Source organism: Protopterus annectens, chromosome 13.part0, assembly GCF_019279795.1.
Source record: "Protopterus annectens isolate FY-2018-M chromosome 13.part0, PAN1.0, whole genome shotgun sequence".
NCBI classification, from domain to species: domain Eukaryota; kingdom Metazoa; phylum Chordata; order Ceratodontiformes; family Protopteridae; genus Protopterus; species Protopterus annectens.
The window spans coordinates 457,327,258-457,353,100 of NC_056747.1; the positions used below are offsets into that span (position 1 = coordinate 457,327,258).

General features: G+C 39.8%; 1 protein-coding gene across 5 annotated transcripts in view; it reads right to left on the reverse strand.

Annotated features, from left to right (window-relative positions):
- Positions 1–25,843, reverse strand: part of NFIC (nuclear factor I C) — a 1,851,273-nt gene that overhangs the window by 688,458 nt on the left and 1,136,972 nt on the right. The window contains exon 4 of one of the 5 annotated variants that reach the window (XM_044054108.1): positions 417–496. The exons of the other annotated variants lie outside the window; for them this stretch is intronic. Within the exon in view, the coding sequence (XP_043910043.1) occupies positions 474–496 (23 nt within the window). The 3' untranslated portion in view covers positions 417–473. Of the gene's footprint in view, positions 1–416; positions 497–25,843 lie in introns of those variants that run through there. 5 annotated transcript variants of the gene reach the window in all.

The following is a 25,843-nucleotide window of genomic DNA, read 5'->3' on the forward strand; positions in this document are numbered from 1 at the left end:
TCCTCAGGAAATTATCTCACTGCTCTTGCACTGTAAGAATGGATCTGCTTTGCAGTGGCAAACTCAACTCAATCACATCTTACAGCTTCCTTTGAAAATAGATTCTCTTAAACTAATACAGACTTACTATCCAGTGCTTTGGGAGGTACTGTCATCTAACTTGAAATCTTGGGTCAGAGGAGACTGATCAGAAATAACCCTTGGTAAACTTAGCAGATATGATGTCATTAAATACAAAAAAGAAAAAACAGACAAATACACAGAGAGGTGCCAAAAACAGCTATAGTAAACAAGTTATTAAACACAGTAAACATTTATTAAATTTCAATTGTTTAGCACTTTTGTTTGTAACAGAACATCATCAGAACTATTCTGATGATGTTCTGTTTATGAACGACAGCACTAAACCTAAAACTTTGAACACAAGATTTTGTTGGTTCTTTCTTTCTTTTTTTTTTGCTCCCTTCTGTCCTTCATTTTACTGGCTCCCTGGCACCTGTTAAAAAAAAAAAAAAAAAAAAAAAAGTTTGTTCTCAAGGCTGACAAACTGTGAGGAGAAGAATAGTTAAAATTACCACATTCCCCCTGCAAAACCCTATAAACATCTGCCTTCACTACAACTTTAATATAGTGAGCCAAGAAACTACCTACAAATGGGGCTATCCTAGCTCTAAGACCACCAGAAACTTTGTTGAAGGAAAAATAGAGTTCCAATCCCTTCCCCCATATACTGAAACCTTTATAAAGGGCTTATCTATTCATAAGGAAAAGCAGGTATCAAATCAGGCTTCACATTTTGGGAGGATAAATATTAGTCAACATAATGCATTGACCAGCTAGTAGTCCTCTGCCTGTAACAGATCTACCTTCAAGGTCAGAATTGTTTACTAATACTGTTATACAAAAACTCTGACATCTATTGTTCATATCCTAGGGCCATAAAATGGGAAATTTCACTTCAGAAAAAAAGTCTCCTGCAAAAATAATGTATCTGGATTCAAATTCTTGACATATACAGCAACCCTAGAACTCTTTATTGGATACAATGTAAGAATTCCTTAAAAGAGTTCCCTCTTGTTTTACCATCAAACTGGAGTTGATCCCCCTATAAAAATCCCATTTCCCTTTTCTAAAATGAAAACGAATTGCTTCTGGGCACAGTAATAGCAAAATGTAAGTTATAACTTCTAGTGCACACATTATTGGGTTATCAACCACATTTTTGTACATAGGAAATGTTGCAATTCCCAATTGCACATGCTTCTTTTAAGAACAAATTAGATAATTTTACTGACGGCAGTATAATGTGGTTTGGTCTACCTAAAACTCAAGACTGTTCAGTGGTAACCAGCTGATCACACCACAGTTTCATATACAGTATATTCTACCTGTGGAAATGGGCTTTACCCCTCCGTACTACCCAAGCAGCAGACCTCCCTGCACCCCCATCTAGTTAAAAAACATAATATATGAAAGTTCCACCAGACTGGTGAGTCCCAGCTGAGTAGATTTTAATGTATTGGTCATCAACAAGAAAATTCAGATACCACAGTATTAAACTATCTTAAGAAATTTATTTAAAAATACACAGTATTAAATCAGATCCCATAGTACAATTAAAATACATCAATGTATGTAAAACAAATGAAAAAAAGATAGCCAATGCATTACAATAATTGTTCAATGTTAGGGATATAGAGCAGTACAAAACTAAATCAAAGTATTTGTATAAATAAAAAGTGAAAATTATATAACTGGATTTTACGTGGCTCCCTGTCTTCCCCCCAAATGATCTGAGTATGAACAGTAGACCCAAGTATTTCAGATTACAAACAGGGAGAGATGGGAATAAATAACAGCTTCCCTCTGATCCCAGGAGAGTAAGCAGCTTAAGTTTTACTGCTTAAGTTTCCCCTAGCAAACAGCTTGGAAGTCAGATTTGAACAACTGTAACAAAGCCGGATGCAGGCTATCAAAGAGTACATTCATTCTACTTGGGGACTCAGATGAGCATGAATGCCATTCTGTGCTTTTGTTGCCAAAACCTGAGGCAACAACATATCAGCCAACTGCCAAAGGTAGCATAGTAGGCAAGGAAAGTAAAAGACAAACCAGCCACTGGTTCTGACTTTAGCTCCTGTTCCAATCATCCACTACTATCCAGAAAAGACATAGGGTTCTAATAAGATAAATCTGCATTGGAAACAGAGGATCCCAGCAGATTTTTATAGATCTGTTTTACACGACTGAACAACCATTTCAGCAGATCACACATCATAGAGACAGACAAAACAAGACTTGAAATGTTGAACGTTAACTTCTCCAAATCTGAACTCATCAAATTGCATTAGTTGGCCAACATCTCATTCATCATGGTAACCTGGTCAACAATGAAAGTAAACATTTCCTTTCTCCCACTGAACGCATAGATCTTTTAAAAGTTGGCCAACTAATGCGATTCCAATTATTCAGATTCGATGAAGTTAGCATTCAGTGTTTCAAGTCTTCAATGCTTTTGTCTCAGTGATGTGTGCTTCACTGAAGTGGTAGTTCAATCATGTAAAATAGATCTGTTCTTTATAGGGTACCAAGCAGTCAAGAAGAATATTGGGGGGGGGGGGCTGAAAAAGGTAATTTAGAAACTATGACGGTTTAATGGCCAAGGCCAAAAAGCCCAACGCATTTGACTATCCTGTGTTCTACAAACGAATACCTGGGGGGGTTGATATTTCCATTCAATATTATCTTTTTAGCATTTTTTTTTTCTCTCTCCAGCTGACCGTTACCTGCCACCAGCTTCAATCCTCATTTACTGGGCCTACTTAGCTTTCCTTTGGCTCTGCTTCATCCAAATCTAGAACCAGTGAGGAGATCAAGGACACTGGAGCTGCATCATATTGCTGCCTGTATTTTGTTATGCCTTAACCTTCTCTCTCCTCTACACTTGTTGAACAGCAGAGGTGGACAAATCCTCAATGTATGGTAAAGGAGTAAATTTTTACATTTACATCATTTTAACCAGTCCCTTCCCGCCCTGTTGCAGCGTCACTGACCTACTCTTACTCTCTCATGTTTCATAATATGCTAAATAAAAGTCTAAAGATGTAACCCATTTAGCTCTGTGGGATCAGTTTTCAAAAAAGGTTTAAATGGATTTTTGGGATTAACTGCTTTTCAGCTGATATCCAAACAGAAAATGTCTACAAATAAGGACTGTTTGGTCCACATAGCTGAACTGTTGCACCTAACAGATAAGCTATAATTCATTATGTAGCATTTTACCTCCTGTGCCATTCAAATTACCTTTGTCTGCTCTATATCTTCCAGGACTTTGCATATGTTTCTAATTTCATATCCCACAAGTAAAACTCTTCCATGGATAAAATGGCTGCTATGATCATCCATGAGTCATCATCATCTCTATATCTTCCTCTACTCTTGTGTAAGATGCTGCTGTCCTGGAATTTTTAAATTCTACTGAGGCATTTTGATATTTCTGCTAAACTCACTCCTCCCTCATTTCTTCCTTGGTAACAGAAACACTTTACATACTTCCTGGCACAGACCCTGTATCATGTTTACTTCCTTTCACTGCTTCAGTTTCTGTTCTATCAACAGATCTGATGAAATGATGTCTTCAGATGTATGATCTTTTCTGCATATACAAGATGCAAGATCTCTTTTTTTTCAGTAATGCAGCATATAGCTAGGAAACAAGGGTGTAGCCAGGCATACTCTTTGTACTCTAAGGAGTACAACTTTTTCTGTGCATGTTAGAAACATTGGGGCTTTATCAAGCCATATTTTGTCTATAAACATTTAGAGTAATGCCTCTAACAACATGTATATAGCTTGCTTACAGAGGGGATTGCAAATCTAAAAACAATACCGCTAATATTTTTTTACTGAGCAGCTGAAAAGTTACACACGTTATTTTGTGGTAGGGCAACAACTTGAGTGAAATGAGCATTATCTAAATGCCAGGTAGATTTGGGGAGCAGCAATAAGCATCTCTTGAGTACAAAAAGGGATTCACTAACTACACTGCTGCTAGGAACTCCAGGATCCCAGAGAGTTTTTAACTTTTTTTTCACAACGACTTCTAATATCTAGATTATCTAAAAATTATGCAAGTTCATCTAACCTTCTGTTTTAGTTGTTACTTATAACTTCCTCCAATATATTTGTTTTTTTAAGTACTTTATCTTATATTTCCCTGTAGTGAAACTAAGTTAACCTTGCTAAGTCTATTCTCTTCTTTCCTCCCCATCTTTTTGTATCAATTATGTTGCAGTTTTTTTTATTTTGTCTTATTTGCAAAGAGAAAGCCATTTCAACTAGCACCTCTGCAATGCCCTTAATGCAGATACAGAAAGGAACTGGATCAAAAACTATACTACTTCACTGCAGATTATATATACCACAACCCTCTGTGCTTGTTGTCCAGTCAATTTTAACACACAAACACCATCCTAAGCCTCAATAAAAAAGGTTGTCATCTTCTATACTGATTTTTTTGTGTGAGATTTGGAAAAAACACTGTGCACTGTGTAAAGGAGTTGCGAAATAAAACAGGAAACTGCCACCTCTTGATTCAAAGACAAGTATAAACCAAGTGGAACACGTTACCTTCAAATGCATTCAAAGCTGTGAAATGAGTACTCTAAGGTGGATTTGTACAGTCTTCCAAATCCTGACTGATGGATGGACCATTTCAGTAAATTTTTGAGACTTCTTCCATGGCCTGAAAGGATCCTATATTAAGTGTGAGATATACAAGGTGAAGTTCCCTGCATGGAGTTTGATTGTGAAGGGCATGCCCTTCAGTAAGGGCTGCTAAGTTATATTTTGATTTAAAACTGTAAGTGAAATAGTCCCCGATTGCTTAGAACTCTGTCATGTTTGGCAGCACTCACCCGCAGCAGTTCTGCATTATGTGCCTGTGCATTAACAGTAGCCACACTGGGAGTGGCTTAATTAGATGTCACATTATGGGCTGCCTCACACTGTCTCAGAGTGGCATTTAGGGAACACAAAGACATACATGCATTGTCCTCTGCATTCACAGGACTTTGTTCAGACACAGAGGAGGATCCTATGCATTTTGTACTTGGATGTGGCAAGGCTGCATGCATGTGGGTGTAACACTGTAGCCATGTGGCAACACACTTTCAAGGTAGGAAACAGCATGCACTATAAGTATATTGCAGCTCCACTGTACCTATCCCCACTTTCCTACAACTGGCTGTGTCCAATATGGACCCCCAACAGTAGCATCAGCTGTGATGCTGGGCACATCCACTGGAGGTTGACTTAACCCATACCTGCATCAGACTTGGCCATAGTACTGCATGGCCATGTCGCCAGCTCTGTAGTAAACAAAGCGATCAAAGGCATATGAATTATCATTAAACTTCACATGCATCACTACAAGTGAGACAAACATGGGCAACTGATGGGACTTTTGTGTTTCCCTAGTGCAAGGCTAACAACTGTGCAAATTTACGAGTGATTAGCAATGAAGTACATTGAACTTTGAAACATACTGCTATGTGCTAAAAGAGTTTTCTGTAGGGACATGGCTCCTTCACCCCACCAGTGTGGAAGGTGGCAACCCTCCAAACCACTCTACCAATATATACTAACTCGGAAACCGCTGAACCTCTGAGAAGCGGGAATTCTCTGAGACATAGCAGTTTTGGGCTTTAAACAGATTTCTCTCAATCTCCCTTCAGTTTTGAAGTTGCAGGTCACAAAGTACAGAGTACTGTACTGGAACACATTGCACATGTTGTTCAGATGTACTGCTACCTGTTATGTGCAGTACACACCACTACTAATTGCTCCAGCCATGTGTATACCACGTGTAAAGCTAGAACTTTGAAAATGCTGAAATACACAACAATATCCTGAAGCCGCGGTGGTGCAGAGGAAGTGTTGTCGCCTCACAGCAAGAGGTTCTCTCATTCGATTCTCGGCTGGAGCGCCTTCTGTGTGGAGTCTGCATGTTCTCCCCGTGGTAGAGTGGTGTTCGAAAGACATGCGTGAATGGCCGTGCCTTCATTGAAGGTTGGGCATTGAGCTGGCACCTCGGCACTGTGAAAACTTACTGCCAATCATTAGCGGACCGGAGTTCCGCTGTGGCGACCCCTAACCGGGAAAATCCGAAAGAAGAACAACATACTGATTTCTGTATCAATATATATGTAAATAAGTCCTACATGAATCAGGGTGCACCTGTGGTAGTGAGGGGCAGCACTTTAGTGAGTGTCATTTGGTGGCCATAGGGGACTGGTAGCACCTCAAGGTATTGTCCCAGAATAATGCTGAAACTCCACCTACAGACTTTACAGCAAAACAGTACTGTGTCATGCAGCACACAATTAAAATAACAAGTCAATACAGGCACATATGTATATTGTAATGGCTATATCCCTACTTAATGTGCTACATCAATGTCCAAGCCATCCTCACAGGCAGTAAGTGACACCAGTAACAGCAGTATGTCTCACAGCACGCTAGTGCATTCAGTGATCCCCTGTGCTGGCACTGCTACTCCAGAAGGATGTCCCAGGCACTTCCCTCAGTCCTTCATGTCACTTCATTGATGATGCAACTTGGATGTAAGCTGGGCATGTCTTTTATGGTGTTAATATCAACCAGTACTTCTTCCTAGTGTAGTAATGATGCTCCCTTCAGTAGTACCCCATCTGTACTGAACACCTTCGAAGAAGCCAGTCTGGGCAGTCTGCTCCCCCACTCCCCAAATGATCTTTCCCAGAGTCTGGGGACTGATGAGGGCTGATGCAAGGGTGAAGTGGGCATCACCACTGAAGGCAGTAACAGTAGACCTTGCCTGATGCAAACAAGAGCACATGAAGTGAACTGACAGAGGGGCATAAGCGGTCCTTATTTTGATGTAAGTGGCCACGTTGCCACCTGGGCGAGGGGCAGGCCATTCATACAAATATTCCTATTGCCAGGATGCCAGTAACAACCCCCAGTGTGTGCCAGGATAATGGTTCCTGTGGAAGGCTCTTGCCCTAGGGGATCTGAGGGAAGATTTTCCACCCCTAGGAATGAATGGGTTTGAGCCCAACAGGACAGGACTTAATGTTAGCATAACAGAGATGGGGAAAGGATCAAGAAAAAAAGAAATAAAGAAACCCATGCTTATGAACATAACTCATTACATCACTCATTCACACAGCCAAGAGGTGGCACTGGACAGCCAAAGCAATATGTAGAAGGAATGCGGATGGACAATATATCCAGTGGCTTAGGGGAAGCAGGCACAAATCGGTCACTGATATATCTTGCAGGCTGGAGGATAGAAAAAAAGAAGTTATGTTCTTACCATAATGTTCCATTTGTGATGTCACTGCATTCCTCCTCAGCCTGTGTTTTTTGGCTTCGACCCTTGGATCTGACTCAGCCGTCTTCCAAGCTGAGGCATCGAAGCTTGAGTTCCTCCCACTCCTCCCATCCTGCCAATAATGCCCCATTCCCCCAGTCAACCTCAGATCGAGTTTGCAGTAACCCTGTAGTAACAGAATCAGTCTATCAGAAAAAAACAAAGAAGCCTTATAAATAGCAGAACATATAAAGTCAAGAATAAAGATCAGGAGATCAACCAGGAACTGTGGTTACCATGAAGTAATCCAATAGGTCTCTCATAGTCAATGACAGGGGGAAGGAGGATGAGAAGGTTGAGGAGGAATGCAGTGACAGCACAGATGGAATGTTATGGTAAGAAAATAACTTCTTTATCTGATGTTGTCACTGTCATTTCTCCTCAACTTGTGGGACAGATTACCAGCTACAATAAACCTAGGGAGGCCCTCGTGGAAAGATCCGATGGAGCACTGCAGAGCCAAAGGCAGTTCTGTTTCTGGAGGTAGTGTCCAACTTGTAGGGAGTAATGAAGGTATGGGGAATTGACCAAGTTGCAGCTGCACAAATGTTATCAGTAGACACCCTAGAGCAAAAGGCTTGAGAAGTTGCCATAGACCTTGTAGAATGAACCTTGATTTTGCCTGGTAGTAGCCTGTTCCTGGACGAACATATAAGGGAAATGCAATCGCTCAACCATTTGGCAATGGTAGCCTTGGTGACAGCTTGCCCCTTTCCTCACATCAGAAAAGGATACAAACAGTTGCTCACACTTCCTGCAGGACTTAGTTCTGTCCAGGTAAAAATGTAATTGTTTTGAATGTCCAGAAGGTGGCAAGTATACTCTCCTTTGTTTTGGAAGTTGGGGAAGAAAACAGGAAGGCTGATACATTGATTTATACATTCCATAACTACTTTGGGTAAAAAAGATGGGTCAGTATGCAGGGAAACTCTATCTTTGTGAAAGATAAGGTGGGGGGACTTAGAGGAAAGGGTTTGTAGCTCTGAAACTGTTCCAGCTGAGGTGACAGCCACCAGGAAAACTGTCTTCCAGGAGAAAAATTTCACGTCAACCTTTTCCGCAGGTTCAAAAGGAGAAAGAACTAAGGCTTGTAAAACCATGGTTAAATCCCACACATGGGTAGGGTCTTTGATCGGGGGGGGGGGGGTGTGCAGGAGAAAGGTACCTCTCAGAAACGTTTCGCAAAGTTTAGATGAAGCTAAAGATGATGAATTCTCCCCAATATGAAAACTGGAAATAGCTGCTAAATGTACTTTCACAGTGGAGTAATTAGCTCCATTTTGGAAGAGGAAAGCCAAAAAATCCAAAATTTTTCGGAATGGGAGCAGTGAAAGGATCTATGTGTTGTTGTTGAGTTCATAGCGACAATCTTTTTCCATTTACTCTTGTAGATTTTCCTAGTAGAGGATTTATGAGTGGAAACCATGATTATTCGGACCATACTGCTTTAAAGTACTTGGCTCCAACATGGCAAGTGCAGCCTGAGGAGGAAGAGGACATTTTGGAGACGACAGAGTCAGCCCCAAAGAAGTCGGATCCCATGGTTTTGGTGCTTTCTTCGCTTGCTCTGACACTGAAGAAGAAGACTGATCCAGGAAGCATTTCTTGGCTTTCCGGGTCTCCTTCTGTTTTCTTGTGTCTGTGGCGGGGGGGGGGGGGGTTGAGCCCATGAGGTGAAAGGGACAGCAGGAGAGGAGGTAGAGAGGAGCAAGCCCTTAAGGAAAAGCTTATTCCACCGATCTGCCAAGGCATGCAGATGGAAGGCACAACAAATAGGGCAGGAGCTATCCAAATGAGAGGGCCCTAGACAGTGAACGCACTCCCTGTGTGACAATGGGATCTTCTGCCCATAGGAAGTAAACTCTATGAAACCTACAGGTTTGTCTGATTTAGGATCGGACTTAGAATCCATTACGAAAGGGGAGAGAGAGAGAAAAGGAGAAGAAAACTATTTCTTTTTTTTTTTTTTGAAAGTGTATGAGAAAGGAGGGAAAGCTAAGTCGGATTAAAAACGCGAAGACTGAAAGGGATAGAAAGTAATAGGGATAAGCTAATGGAAAGAGAAATTTAATTCACTTACAGAAAAACTTTCCTAAACTTGAGAAGTTCTGGAGCTGCGACAACCTTGAGCATACTCTATGAGTGGCAAATGAGATCAAGGTTGACTAGCGGAATGGGGCATTATGGATAGGATGGGAGGAACTTGAACTTCAATGCCTCACCTTGGAAGACGGGCACAGGATGAGGAGGAATGACAGTGACAACATCAGATCATAGGTATTTACTATACCTGAATGGGAGGAGAGATTACCGTCCTGTCAGGCATATGGGAGCTATAGAGTTCAATGACTGAAAGGATGATTAGAGCAGGAACCACCAATTCCTGCTAGCAAGGATGAAACAGAGACAAAAAGAGTTACAGTCTCATTTTAGCTGATGGAATTACAGACCAATCGTTTACCTATGTATATATATATATATATATATATATATATATATATATATATATATATATATATATACTTCAGACAAAATATGAAACAGAATATTAAATAATGCAGTGATATAGAAGCAAACCATAAAATATGGCACAAGTTACATATATTTGGCATAGACTGTACATAGTAAATAAATTAAAAATGTTTCAGAAAAGAAGAAAAGAAAAATGTCTTGTAGAAGCAGCTGTCTAGATTTGACTTAGACGATTACTATTCAACATCTGAGAGTTAAGGCTAATCAAAGCAGGAGTAAACAGTTTTATTCTTGTGAGCATATTTGAGCTAATGTGGAGGAAAACCGATCATCAGTGGCTTGTCTATAAAATGGCAAAGAGTTTCAGAGTTTTGTTCTAAGAGTAGGAAAGATTTACCACCCAGAAAAAATTTAACATTAAAGACAGAAAGGTTTAGAGTTCACAAGGCAGTATGAAAGCAAAGAGGACATGATGGGTGTAAGAAATGGAAAGCATGAACTAGACATGGGGAATGGCTCAAAGTCAGTAGTTAGAAATCGGCAGAGCAGGTGAATTACACTGGTGTCAGGTGGACAGGAAGACTGCAGCCTTTACTTGGATAAGTGAAATGATTTTCTATTAGAGAGACATATAAAATGGATTGCTTTGGAGGTAATTTCGAACTGTGTCCAACACTGAGAAGACTACAGGAAGATAATTCTCTCCAATAGAGTATGCTTTAATAATGGCAAAAACTGTATTAGTAGTTAGTAGGTGAGTAATTCAGTAAGCAAATCTTAGTTGCAGGACGATTTTGGTACAGAAGACCGCACAGTGATGTGAAAAAAAAACAGTATTTTATATAACTATAGACCAAAGTATTTATTAGGCTTAGGAGTTCAACTTTTAAATTTGCTTGAATCAGTATAAATATGCCAGTATTGAAGACAGCAAACTAGTTTAATGTTGGTTCCAAACAGCAGTGGTTTTGTTTTTGAAACACTGATTTGATAGTCCTTATTTTCAAACCACAGATGAACTACTTTTTTCTAGGTCATCACTACAGACTAGTTATTTTTTCTACATCATCACTAAGTTATTTTCAGTAAGTCAGCTGATGGGCTACTTCTTCTAGATCAATATGCATGCATATATACCTTTAAGAAGCCATCCAAGGGCTTGCACTAGAGTATAAATACTGAGCATGTGCGAGCCTGACTGCCATTGCGTAGTTAGCTGTTCAGATGTAAGTATGTATGTACGCAAGCTCTGTTTGTCAAACTAGTTCGTTCATATTTAATGATGCTGCTATCCACATTTGAATGAAACCCCAAGCCTTCTTGTTATATGTATTAGAGACAAACAAGTGACATGGTGTCAGGAGCGGCATGTCTAAAGGATGTGGTACCAGAAGCAGCATATCTAAAAGAGGCTGATGTCAGAACCGGCATACCAAAAGGGGATGAAGTCTAAAACGGCTTGGTGTAAACAATTTAAGGCACTTATCCAGATGCTGGTGGAATATACAGCAGTGGACCATCCCAGAAATGTGCACACTTCGTAAAACAGGTCAAAAACAAATTTCAGGTATTAAACTTGCTCACCACTATTTCTTTTTCACATAATACGAAATGAGGCATACAGAGCACTCTAAATAACATTTGCACAAACAGGTATGTACAATATTGATAAAATATTCGAATTGCTATGGAAAATGTTTGAAATATAAAGTCCAAATTGCATAAAATTAATAAAATAAGGGGAAACAGCTGCATTTGCATAAAGCATATGCATTTTTGTATTAATCAAATATATCCAAGTTATTAGAAGTGTACAAAGTGTTTGCATGTTTGTGCAGTGTTACAGTAAAGTTGTTTCGCAAAGTACAGCTATTACAAGGCACATTTTGCAAAGTACTGCCATTACAGAGCATATTTCACAAAGTAAACTATTTTGAAGAGTTTATTGTGCATTTGAATGTTGTTACATGCTCACGGAACAGTTTGTCCATACATAATTACAAGGGCCATATGTTTAATGTATTTGTGCATACTTTGTGGGCATGTCAGATGGATTTTGAAAATCCAGTGCACTTGTTTATTGTTTGACAATAATATTGCTGAGAACTGGAGAGTGTTTGAGCAAGAGTACATTTTCACACATGCTACATTTTCTGATAAAGATGACTGTACAAAGGTATTTATTCTACTTAATTTAGCTGGGACAGAAGCTATAGAAAGGGAACATTAATTTATGTATGCATCTGCTATTTATACTGGAGGGGGGGGGCATCATATTGTTGTATAGGTTGAGTCAAGGGAGGACTCAGAGTGCTTAAAATGTAAATTTAGAGAAATGCATAACCCCCAGACAAATGTTACAATGGAAAGCCACTTAGTTTACACAAGGGATCAAAAGCCTGGTGAAACTTTTGCAGCATATATAACTGACCTGAGAAATAAAGCTAAAACGTGCAGATTTGGTGACTTAAGGAATGAGCTGATAAAGGGCAGACTTGTGTGTGGTATAAAAGATGATGCTGTGAGAAAGATTTTGCTTCGTGACAGTGATTTAACTTTGAATATGGCCATTGAGGTTTGTCAGCTATACAAGCTCACAGAAAAGCACACAAATATGCTTACAGATGAGAGCGGCTCTAGAAGGCAATGTGATAAAAGATTATGTTGCTAGTATGCAGCATGTGGTTTAAAGAAAAAGGCCCAAGCATATGACAGCTGTAAGCCCAGAAGCATCTACTGGTAAACTCAGAACTGTCTAGCAAATTTCAGACTTTGCACAGTCTCAGTGAAGCACAAGAGTGATCAGGAAACTCAAAGCATGGGCCCCAACCAAGTTTCATTGAAAAATGTCGTAATTGTGTTGGAAGTCATGAACCTAAAAGGGAGAAATGTTTAGCTTTTCATCAACAATGCCACAAATGTAATAAATTGAATCATTTCAAAAGATTTTGTAAATCAAAAGGCCCACATTCTTTTATTAAAAGGGAACATTTTAAGAAATGAGTTGATCAGTTAGATTGTGGCAAGCCTATTCTTTATGTTGATGGTGTGTTAGTGCTTCATTAAACGGTCAATGCAGTAGATTTAAGGGTCAAGAATGAAGTATTTTGTACTGTTCGGATAAATGGCAAACCCACAGAGGTCAAAGTTGACACAGGTTCTAAGTGCACTGTTATGTCTGCAGAAACGTTTGGTAGAGTATGTAAAGATGAAAGGCTTGATTTGGCAAGGTGTATGAAACTTGTTGCTTATGAAGGTGAAGAAATTCAAACCGAAGGCTCAGTAGTGCTTTCATGTTACTTCTGCAGAGTGGAAGAAGCTAAGACTTATCATTTTATGTGGTCAAGATGCACGTTCAGTCATTATTAGGGCTCAGAGACTGTTTGAAAATGGTATTGCTTTCATTTAATACGAAAGTCCATCATGTTAGCTTAAAAAAACACTACTCTAATTTTGTCCAGCACATTTTTTCGACATTTGATGATCTTTTCGAAGACAAACTAGGCCAACATCCAGTTATGTACTCTATGAAGTTAGACCCAGAGGTCAGTCCAGGTATCAGGCCAGCACATAAAGTTCCAATAGCCATGCAGGACATAGTCAAAGCCGAGTTACAGGGAATGGTGCAACAAGGTGTAATTTGTCCAGTAGAAACTCCAACTAAAAGGGTATCTTCCATGGTGGTAGCTCATAAGAAAAGCTCAGATGACATCATTATATGTACTGATCCACAAGATTTGAACAAAGCACTAAAAGACCTCATTATCCAATGCGCACAGTCGAAGAAGTCGCTGCCTTGATGCCAAATGCCACTATTTTTTTTGACTTAGATACGAAGAGTTCATTTTGGCAAATTCAGCTTGACAAAAAATCCTTGTTCACTACATCCAGTACTCTGTTTGGCAGGTACAGATTTTTGAGAATGCCATTTGGGATAAATTCTTCCAGTGAACTCTTTCAACGTACAATGGAGCAAATTTTTTCTGGGTATCCTTCTGCTATTATAGTAGACAACATACTTGTAGGAGGTCGTGGTGAGTTCTGGAAAGGGCATGTCAAGTGAATCTTAAGATCAATCCACACAAATGCAGGTTCAGGCTAAAAGAAGTTACTTATGTTGGTCATTTATTTACTAGTGCAGGCTTATGACCAGACCCTTCAAAACAACCATTCTTGAGATGCCAGCTCCAGACAATATTCAAGCCCTGCAACTTTTTCTTGGCATGGTCAACTACCTAGGTAAGTTCATTCCAGACTTGAGCCAACTTTCAGCACCACTCAGAGAGCTGACACGTAAAGATGCATCCTGGTCTTGGTTAGAGCAACACAAAAGAGCATCTGATGTCCTGAAAGAGAGAATTGCTAGTCTGCCAAGGCTCAGATACTATGATGTTCACAAACCAGTTACACTTTCCTATGATGCTTCGAAATTTGGTCTTGGTGCAGTCATTCTACAAGAGGGTCAACCTGCTGCCTACACATCGAGAACTCTTACCCAAAATGAGCAGCAGTATGCCCAGATTGAGAAACGGCTTTTGGCAATTGTGTTTGCATGTTCGAAGTTCCATGATTATGTTTATGGTAAACCTATCCAGATCGAAACAGACCACCAAACACTAGTCACAATCCTGAGAAAGCCAATGCATTCACCTCCAGCCAGACTACAACATATGATGCTGAGATTGCAAAAGTACAATTTCAATCTTGTCTACAAGTAAGGCAAACTTCTTTATCTTGCTGATACATTATCCAGATCACCCAGAAATACCACTGAACACAATGACAATCAAGGTTCTCAATCGATTGATGATTTTGAAGTTATGGAAGTGAGAAATTTTTCTTCCACACGTCTTGATGAGCTGAGAGAACAGTTCCACTTCTAACCAAAGAAATTTCAAAACATCGAAATTCTGATCGAGACCAGAACATCGAATTTTGAAACATCGAAGGTTACAAGTGTAACAAAAAAAAAAAAAAAAGGAAGAAAAATAAATGTTAACAATTGTATGCAGGGGGGCTTCGCCCCGTGCATCCCCCACACCCCCCCTACTTTAATATTCCAACTCCAAGACCGCACTACAGTGAAGTAAATGGAAAACTCCTGTTTAGCGCTATATGCAGAAGCGCTAAACGGGAGATTTTCCATACCCTATCTGTAGTGCCATCACACAGATGGCACATAGACACACACAGTATGCAGGACACCTTGGTGCCCTGCAAAAACACAAACATTCTCCCACCTACACTTACCTTTTTCTTCCCCTTCAAACCTTCGATGTTTTCAAACTCGTTCTGGTCTAAATGATCTGAACTTTGATGTTTTAAATGTTCAATGGTTTGAAGGGGAACCGAGAGAACACACAGCCACAGATATAGTTTTACAGAGGCTCAACCACTTTATCAATCAAGTTGGCCATGAAGGCAATCTAGTTTAACTCAAGAAGTACAACCTTATTTTCCATACACGGATGTGATTTTGTCTGACAAAGGTATCATTATGAAAGGTCTGAAAAGTAATTGTTCCAAAGTCCTTGCAACATGAGTACATTACTATCTTGCATCGTGGTCACCCAGGAACCAAATCTACCAAAAGAAGGGCAAGAGAACTAGTGTTTTGGCCTTCTATGTCACAAGACATTGAGACAGTACTTTAATCTTGTTTAGTATGTAATAGTACTAAGCCTCAACAACAGAAAGAAACACTTCATCTTAACTAGATTCTGGAACTACCTTGGTCGACAGTAGCCAATGATATCTTCGAGTGTAACTGTCAACATTATTTGTTGCTAGTAGACTCGTACTCCAGTTGGTTCGAGATTGACTTACTTCCTAACCTAGCTTCTAGTACTGTCACTACTAAGATGAAGCATCACTTTGCTGTTCATGGAAGTCCACACAAAGTTATTTCTGACAATGGCATGCAATTTACAAGCCAACTGTTCAAAAGATTTGCTGAAGAATGGGACTTTACTCATGTCACAAGTAGTCCAGAGTACCCACAGGCAAGTGGTTTAGCAAAACAGGCAGTGCAAAGTGCAAAGCAGTTACTTGAGAAGTCTAAATGAGACAATAGTGATGTTTTCTTGAATCTTTTGAATCTCAGAAATGTTCCTCATGATAAACATCTTGGTTCACCTGCTCAGAGACTTCTGTTGAGACAAACCAGAACCACATTACCAATCAGTAGTCAATTGTTGGTTCCATGTGTCAAGAACAACAGATCAGTAAAAGCCAATCTGTGAAGAAACGCCTATCCCAGAAGTCCTACTACGATAAGACCAGTAAACTGCTCAATCCATTACGAGAGGGAGAAGTGGTAAGGATGCAGACGTCCAGAAGTTATGATCAGAAAGGTGTCGTGAAGAATATCGGTCCAGAGCCAAGATCGGACATATACAGAATCAGAAGGAGCAATTTTTAGGCGAAATCAGAAACATTTGAGACTGTTGTCCAAGCCTATACCGCAGCATATAGCCTGTGAGAGAGATGCTTTATCTTAGAGTGAGTTGTCCAGTCTTCCAATTCCAGAGGACATTCCTGTTCCTATGACGAATCCAGAAGTTCCTGATACAAGTTGTGCACCACAGACTGTCCCTGTTGCTAAACCTAGTCCCAACTGTAATGTCACAAGATATGGTGAATCTCTAAAACCTGTAGCAGATAAGAAGCAACTTGGACATGAACACTGCGTTTTGTTTCCAATATATATAGTAAAGCATGCCTGAGTCTAATATTGTGTTTTCAAAGGGTAATCTTTTAAGAGGGAGGATGTAGATCAATATGTGTGTATATACCTTTAAGAAGTCATCCAAGGGCTAAATACTGAGCACGTGCGAGCCTGACTGCCCTTTTGTAGTTAGCTGTTGATATGTAAAGATGTAGGTATGTAAGCTCTGTCTATTAACTAGTTTGTTTATATTTAATGATGCTGCTATCCATCCTGATGTGTTTGTAAGTATTAAAGCATCTGAACAAAACCCCAAGCCTTTTTGTTATATGTATTAGAGACGAACGAGCAACACTTCTGTAAAAGACCATCATCAACCGCTTCTTCCCATTTTATACAGGGGGTCGGGTGTTGTGTCATTTGTTGCCATCTCTCCCTATTCAGTGCCACTTTCCTACCTTCTCTGACACTCATGCCTGACTGTTGCAGGTCTTCTCTCACACAATCCAGCCACCTATTTGCTGGATGCCCATGTTTCCTCCTGCCTACTTCTGGTCTGTCCCAAATCTTCTTCACCAGATTGTCTTCTACTTTGTTGTACATGTGCCAGAATCAACATAATCTGTTCTCTCTGACCTTTTCTGCAATTGGAGATGCTTTGGCTTTTACTCTTATGTTTTAATTTCTTTGTCTGTCCCACAGGGTTCATCCTACCACCAGTCTCAGGCACTTTATCTCCATCACCTCTAGCTTCCTTAACTGCTCCTGTTTTACTGCTCAGGTTTTTGTACCATATAGTAGTGTTGGTCACACCACTGTTCTGGACAACTTAGTTTTCAGCTTCTTTGGTATTCTTCTGTCATACACTAAACCTGACACTCTGTGCCAGTCAGCTGCAGCCCCTGTGAGTCTAACTTTGACTTCCCTTCTTCTCACCTAACCCTCACAGATACTTGAAACTGTTAAACTGTTCCACTATTTTACTTTCTATCTCAATTATCTGCTTCTTTTGATTTCCCTCATTGGCTGTCACTACAACTATCTTATCTGTGCTCAGTTTCATCTCATGTGCCTTCAGTTTTGCATTTCATTCCCCTGTCCTTTGCTGTAGTTCTTGCTCAGAGTCTGCCTGTGATATCACATTTTCTGCATACAGCAACTTTGTTGATCTGTCCCCTCCAACCTGTTTGCTAATGTAGTCCATCACCAGTATGAGCAGCAGCTGGTTTAAAGCTAAACCCTGATGCACACCCATTCCCTCTAGGAACCCCTCTGTGAGACCAAATATTGTTCAAATTGAGTCACTGGGTTCTTGTACATAGCCTGCACTAATTGTGTCAATGTTTCAGGGACTTTTAACCACCACAAGACTGCCCAAATCAGGTTTCTTGGGACCTTGTCATATGCTTTCTACAAGTCTAGGAATACCCAGTTTGACTCTTTCCTCATTTCTAGCTTCTTCTCAAGTATCTGTCTCACTGCAAACATTGGGTAAGTTGTGCTGCATCCTGATCTGAATCCAAATTGCTCATTTCCTATCTTACTTTTACAGTTCTGCGTAATCGTTTATCATCACCCTCTCCAGAACTTTCATACAGTGTGACAGGAGTTTGATACCTCTATACTGCCCAAAGTTTTGAATGTCTCTTTTGTTCTTGTACACTGGCACTAGTATGCTCATTCTCCAGTCATCTGGTATATGTCTTTCTCTCTATACTACTATGAGTACCTTCAGGAGCCATTTCTCCTCTGTCTCACCCAAAATCTTTATCATATATGTTGTGACCTCATCTGAGCCTGCTGCTTTCTCTGAATTCATTTTCCTAAGTGCTATTTTTACCATTCTAGCGTGAGCGTCTCCTCTTCTCTCACCGCAGGCTGTGTCTGGGGTAAGACAGCCTCTGTGGGGCTTTCTTCATTCAGAAGCTGCTAGAAGTACTCCTTCCATCTGCCCCTGATGTCCTGTGTACTGGTCAGCAGGATGTTGTTGGCATCCCTTATGAAGGGTGTCTGACTATCTTCTTTATCTTTCTGTATATGCCTTGCAACCTGATAGAGTTTCTTTGTGTCATCCACTGAGTCACTCTCCAGAACTGGTAGAGTGTCTCTGATGCCTTGTTCTTTGCTATTGCAACTCCTCTCTTAGCCTCTTTGTTAGCCAACTGGTATTCCTTCATTGCCTGGTCTGTCTTTTCTATCCCCCATTTTTCCTGCACTCCTTCTTTCTTTTGATGATTTCCTGGATTTCTGCATTCCACCACCAGCTTTCCTTGTTTCCATAACTGGCATGGAAGCATATCTGTTCTGTAGCCCTTACACACTTACACAAGTTGTTTTGAGGCATTGCCATTCTTCCTGAAGTCTACCTATTTACTCTTATTCTTCAGAAGCTAGAGCCCTGAGTAATTCCTTGAACTGTTGTGCTTTCTCTCCAGTCAACTTCCAGGTCTTTAGCCTGGTCTCTGCTGACCTTAGAATCTTCTCTCATCACAGCTTGCAGCTGATTGTGGCAACCTGTGGTATATGCTGTGGGCCAACTGTTTCACTGAGGATGACTTTGCAATTGATGATTCTACCCCAGTGCCTTTTCCTTACTAGGAAGAAGTCTACCCGAGTTGAATGTTGTCCACTTTTATATGTGATCCTGTGATTGCCTCTCTGAAGCCATTTGCCAAACAGAAGTCCAGAATGGCCTCTCCTTCTTTATTCCTGTTGCTCCACCCATGTGGACCCAGGCAGACCTCATATCCTGTTCTGTCTGCCCTGATATGTGCATTCAGATCACCCATTATCAACACCAATTCATATCATCCTGTTTTATCTAGTACATCCTGCAACTGCTGTATGAATGCACTCTTTTCCACACTATCATAATCTTTTTTATGGGGCACAGGTTGAGATTATGAATACTGCTCTATCATTACACTGGAGTCTGATTGCCATGAACCTGTCACTAATTCTGATGACATCCAAAACTGTTTTCTAAAGCCTCTCCATCACAACAATTCCCAAACCATTTCTAGGCTGTGTTCCTCCTGAGTATTAGACTCTGGATCCCAAGCCAAGTTGGTTTGCTGCACTGCCCTTCCATCTTGTCTCCTGGATACATAGGATGTCCAGCTTCCTCCTTGCCATCATGTCATCCACATCTAAGCTTTGGCCTGTCAGAGGACCTACGTTTTAGCAATTCTTAGTTAGTGTTTGGCAGGTTGACTGGTTTTACTTCCAACTTTCATTCAACACAGCTACCCCTGGTAACTCAAGATGGGCAACTGGATGCCGGCCAGCCTGTAGCTTATTGATTTAGGGGTGCTGGCCTTTATGGAGGGCAAACACTTGTCAAAAGGGGCACATACACCCCTCCCACCATTAGCATGGGTCACTGGTGTAGGTTGGAGTAGGCTGGATCCTCAACCCATTTATTAATGGCAAATATGCATGCCCACTCAGTGACATTAGTCAACATGACTGGATTACTTAGAGTCATAGTTTTACACTGCCAAGAGGTATATATAAGTACAGGGTGTGGAGGGGTTGCCAAGGCATGCAGTCTCTGATAAGTGTTCTCCTATCTTGAGGATACTGAGTGCCGCAGTAGATGCCCGAAGCAGTTGGTCTATACAACTCTTCCTCCTATAAGGCAGCAGCTAGAGTCTGCACTGCTGTCTACAGCTCCATTGCTGGGTGAGTTTGAGATGGAAATACTCAGCATGTTTTTTTGCAGGTGGGAGAAACCTCACAAACAGACACATGGAGAACATGCAAACTCTAAACAGGCATTGGATGGGGACCAAAATTGCACCTTGAACCTTATGTATGGAAGGTGAAGACCTTAACCATTATGTCAGCTAATCAAAAGGACCAAATCATCTACATACAAAATGACACTGATGTTTAGAGTATTCTGTAAAGAAAAGGTAGCGGGTTAAATACTGAACTATGGGGAATAGCAACGGTAAGAGGTTTTCTGGAGGCGAGGGCACTGAAGACGCTAACCCTACAGTTAGATAAGTAGTTTGATGATAATGCAGCATCAGCTCCAAGTTGTATTCAGCTGATAGAGCAATATGGGATAAGATAAAATGTCAAATGCTTATGCAGCTCTGTAAAGACAGCACCAGTAAACATACTCTGAAATATATTAGTATATATATGGGATTGATGAGTCCAGATACTTCCATAACATAGAACAGCATACTTATAAGAATATATGTGTGGGGATTCATTTCTCAAGGCTCTTTGCTAGTAGTGTGAATTCAGACAAGCCTTTCATTTTAATGGCATGCAGATGTTCTGCTTTTGTAATAAGGTTATTTTAACTGACACCTTCTAAATACATAGGATGGTTCCGAATGAAATAGATTATGTGATGGACTGGAACTAATACATATATTGAATAAATGCCAAAATGAATATGTGGCACAGGTCACTGGCCATTGTTTATCAAGATGTCAGGGTGCTTCTGTAAAGGGTTTCCTACTTCTTTAGTTACAGTAGTGTGATACTGCAAACTGAGGGGAAAAACTGGTATGGAGTGAATTCCTTTGAAGGAAGATTTACAGTGAAACTACTGGCTAAAGGCACTGGCAATCATTCTGGGTTCACATACAAGCTAGTCATTACCAATGAAAGAGCTACTTTTGGGTTTATCCTTTTTTCATACCTGTTATTACAAGGATTTGTTTTCAAAAGCTCCAAAGGCAGGCAAAGCACACTAACTTACCAGGAATTCAGCTATATAATTTTTGAGTCTCTTACATGCATTTTTAGCAATGAAATAATTAAGGTGGTCATGGGGTTTAATTTATTTATAGAGTTTTATTTGTATATAACACCTGTTTTTCTTTTGATTTATTAACTTTCTAATGTCATTTGTTATCCACAGAGATATAAAAGACTAACTGTATATTTATTTAACATTTGTTTACTGGGAAAGTCTAACTGAGACAGAGCTCATTTTCAGCACAAGCCCAGGGAGAAACACTCCAGACACATCTTTGGAATATGGGAAGAAACCCACGTGAATGCAAGGAGGACATGCAGACTCCACACAGAAGGCAACCCAGCCAAGAATCAAACTGGGGGATCTCTTGCTGTGAGGTGACAATACTGCCCCAGGAAAATAATTTTCTTGGAGGTGCAATAGATGTTTCAGCAGATAGTACAGTACCAGTTACTATCATTGTACAATGTTACCAATTCTCACTTCACAATGGAAAAGTCCACCTGAAGAAGGACTTTGTGGCCCTGAAAAGCTGTAAAGGTAATTATTATAGTGAAAGGATTAACTATTTCATTATTAGACAATTCAGTTATATGGCAGGGATGATTTAAATGCTGCTTCTACAGAGGTACAGGGAAATTTGCCAGGGGAATCTGTGAGAATCTACTCAAGGTTTGAGCTTTTCCATTCAAGCAGCTACAGTGAGCTGCTTATCTAATGAGTTGTGAGAGGCTTAAACTTGTGAGCATGGGGGTCAGTTAGGAATGCAGTTTACAGCACCAGTTCACAGTAACATTGCCTGGAAAAGTGTGACCAATGAGGGAAATGATATCTGTTGTTTTTATACTAGGGAAACAGAGAATGCAGAATACTCTACCATTAGTTTGATGTTCTTCGTGTTTCACTGTTGCAGTCATCACATTTGGGTAAAACATACTTTGCAATGTGGTTTTGATTCACTAGAGACATCTTGCAGGGTTGCTGTCACAGGGTCTGTACTTAGAAGGCATGGTTGGCTTAAGAGCAATCTTTGCCAGATCATGTAAAAACTAAATTGCTCGATGCTCCCTTAAATCAGAACTGCCTGTCTGGCAACAAAGTAGAACAAGTTCTTAAAAAGATGGAGGAAAAAGCTCAATCTATCCAAACTGTTAAAGATTTCCTACAAGTGCAGCCTCCTAGATTTAGTAGGCATTGGCCCTCAAAAAACTGGTCCTTTCCTGCCTCTTCCAGGCCTTCTCAGTTCAAACCCAGAACCAACAGAACACCCAGGCTTCAGTCCCAGGGTATGCACAGGACTACGCAGTGTGGGCTCCCACTTCCAAATCAGGAGGTAGTAAGACTCCCCCCATGGTAAGCTCTCTCAATGACTTAACTTTAAAACTTCCAAGCACTTCTCAACTGACTGCTCCTTTAGGGGGAAAGATTGCTCCGCAAGCAAAAAACTGGGAACTCCTTACCCAGGACAAATGGGTTTTAAACAGTTTCCCAAGGATACAGATTTCACTTCCACACATTACCAACCCCAAACGGTTGGCCAGATCTACCCCCATATCAGTGGGCAGAGGCTCAAAAGCAAGTACTCTCTCTCTTAAGATTAAAGGCTATTCAGACTGTACCAGAAGAGGAAAAGGGACAAGGTTTCTACTCAAGACTTTTCCTTGTACCCAGAAAAGACAACTCATGGTGTCCTATCCTGGACCTGTCTATCCTAAACACCTTTTTGGTGACTCCAAAATTCAAGATGCTAACTCTTCACCAGTTGCTTCCTATGATAGGCAAAGATGCCTGGTTGGCAACACTGGATTTAAAGGAAGCTTACCTGCACATCCCAATCAGGGAATCTTGCAAAAAATACCTACACTTCAAAGCAGGCTGCATGCACTATCTGTTTTCTGCACTGCCCTTTGGCTTATCTACTGCACCCAGGGTATTCACAAAGTGCCTAGCTCCAGTCACTGCATTTTGCAGGAAAGAAATATGCAAATATACCCATACTTGGATGATTGTCTAATTCAGGCAGAAAGCCAGGACATGCTTCTGAATCATCTGGCATTTGTACAAAAGGTTTTAACATGTCTGGGGTACACTATAAACAAAAAGAAATCACATCTGGTACCCTGTCAACAAATTATATTCCTGGGAGCAAGCTTGAACACAACTTCCCAGGTGGCTTTCCTCACGCCAGAGAAACAAATTAATTTGACAACTTACTTCAAACAAGTGGTCACAAAAACCCTGCTATCTGCAAGGCAAATATTGCAAGTCTTGGGGTTCATGGCCTCATGCATTCTACTGATTCCATATGCAAGAATGCATATGAGGAAACTACAATGGTATCTAAAAAGCCTATGGTGTCAACATTCTCAGGATCTAGAAGCAATGATTCCTATCATACCTTGGCTATGGTTAGAATTCCTTTGGTGGGCAGAGGTCTGCCACCAAAGCAAGGGACTACCATTCACTCTACCTCCTGCCGCCCAAACCCTGACAACAGAAGCATCAGACTATACACTCGAAAATCTACATTTATGGTAAGTGTACACAACTGTGCTTTTTATTTAATCACCATTTATTATTACCCAGCTGGAATCAGTGCCTTTTCTGTATTTAGCAGAAGCAAGAAGAATGCAAGGAATGTGGCTAGCTATTCACTGGACGAAACAACTGACTAACCTTTTCCAGTTGTATTAGATTCTAGTGCACACTACTTGTTAACAGTATCTGGGGGAATGTTGGAGTGTGGTTTCATTATGATCATCTAATAAGACGATAATGTGTGCTCTATAAATCAAACCTCCAAGACAGCAAACCTGAGTCTTATACTCCTTATAATCAGATAACTGCCAGTCCCTTCTGACATGTTACTGGGAAGGGTGCTATACATTGAAGTAGTTAACAATACTTGGAGGTTGCAGTTTGCGTCCATGTCTCCAAAGAAAAAGAAGACAAACATATAGATATTTCATTCATTAAAAACATATGCTGAACTATGTGCATCCAACTAGATAAGTTTATTGCATGAATACTGATTAAGTACTTTCATTCCAAAGAATTTCATCAGAATCTCCATTAAAAGATATTTAAACCATAAAATCTAATCAGGTGATGAGGTACAACCAATCACGTATGATCAATGACATTAAATGTATATCACGATACATTACCTTAAGGAAAAATACAAATAAATATAAAATATATTTAACATTAGAAAACCTGATATGCATTACTTTTAAAATACTGAAAGATATTAATACCCAAAGTCCCCCATTTAAAAACATCAAGTAAAAAGCTTTACAGTCCAGCTAATAATTACTAATGAGAACTTGCTATAAAATAATAAACCAAATGATCACAAAGAACTGCTTTAATAACCATGATCTTGGCTATTATTATTATAATTTAGCAGATTTAAGTTTAAGAACAGTAGTGATGGAAACACTGGCTCATTCACTGCATTCAATCAAAGCTGTCAAATGAACTCATAATATTCCAGGTTATTCTCCCATGCTGAACTGCTAGAATCTGGATAAACTTTCTAGAGAGTGAAAAATAAAAATATCTTAAGTTTGCACACCAAAGTTTGTTTCTACAATTAATTATTTAAATTCTTTAGTTTTATATCATGATAATAAATATGTTTTTAACTGTCTTTCTGTTTTCCCTACATTACAACTTGTACACATCAAACAGAAAACTAAGTACACCACCCTTCATGTCTGGCAATCATATAGTCCTGGGCAATCAGTAACCCCATCATACCCATGTACAGTAACATTAAGGCCATCACTAATGTAGTTGGAGTACTTGCAAAGCATGCATTTCGACATCCCACAGCGTCTATGTATATAACCATTAATGCTATGAGTTTTATCCCTCTCAAAAAATTCTTTTTAAATTTCTGGCCTAATAAAAAACACAATTGTTTTTTTTCCTTCAATTTCCTCATTAAATCTGTATTGAAAGTGAAATTCCAGTTTCTAGTAATAATTTGTCTAATATCATTAGCATCTTTGGAAAAGGGTCTAACTAGAGCTTTCCCTATCACATCCAATAATTTTGGCCTTAAATTCTTTGGAAAACCCATTTCTTAAAATGAGTTTAAAACTTGTGTGACTTTTTAATTTTAACCCCTTGTCCACCTATTCCAACAAAGGCACTGGATAATCTCCAACCTGAATAGATTTAATAACCTAATGAACCTATAAATAATCCTTTTTCTTGCTAAATAAAATTTGTCCGGTAACTAATCTGGATAGTTGCACCAGTTGCACCTTCACAATGTTACTTTTTTGATGGCATGAGTGATTACTGGTGAAATGTAAACAGGGATTCAAAAATGTGCCTTTCCTAACAACAGTAGATTCAAATCTGTTTTGTACTCTATTCTTACGTACACATGTATCTAAATTATTAATACTTTCAAAATCCCTTGAAAAAGTAAATTTCAAAAACGTACTAGTGTTTGAAATCGAATTTAAAAATTCATCCAAGGTATTTAACTCACCTTTCCACAAGATAGATACATCATCAAGGAATCTACCATAATATTAGATGTAGTTCATAA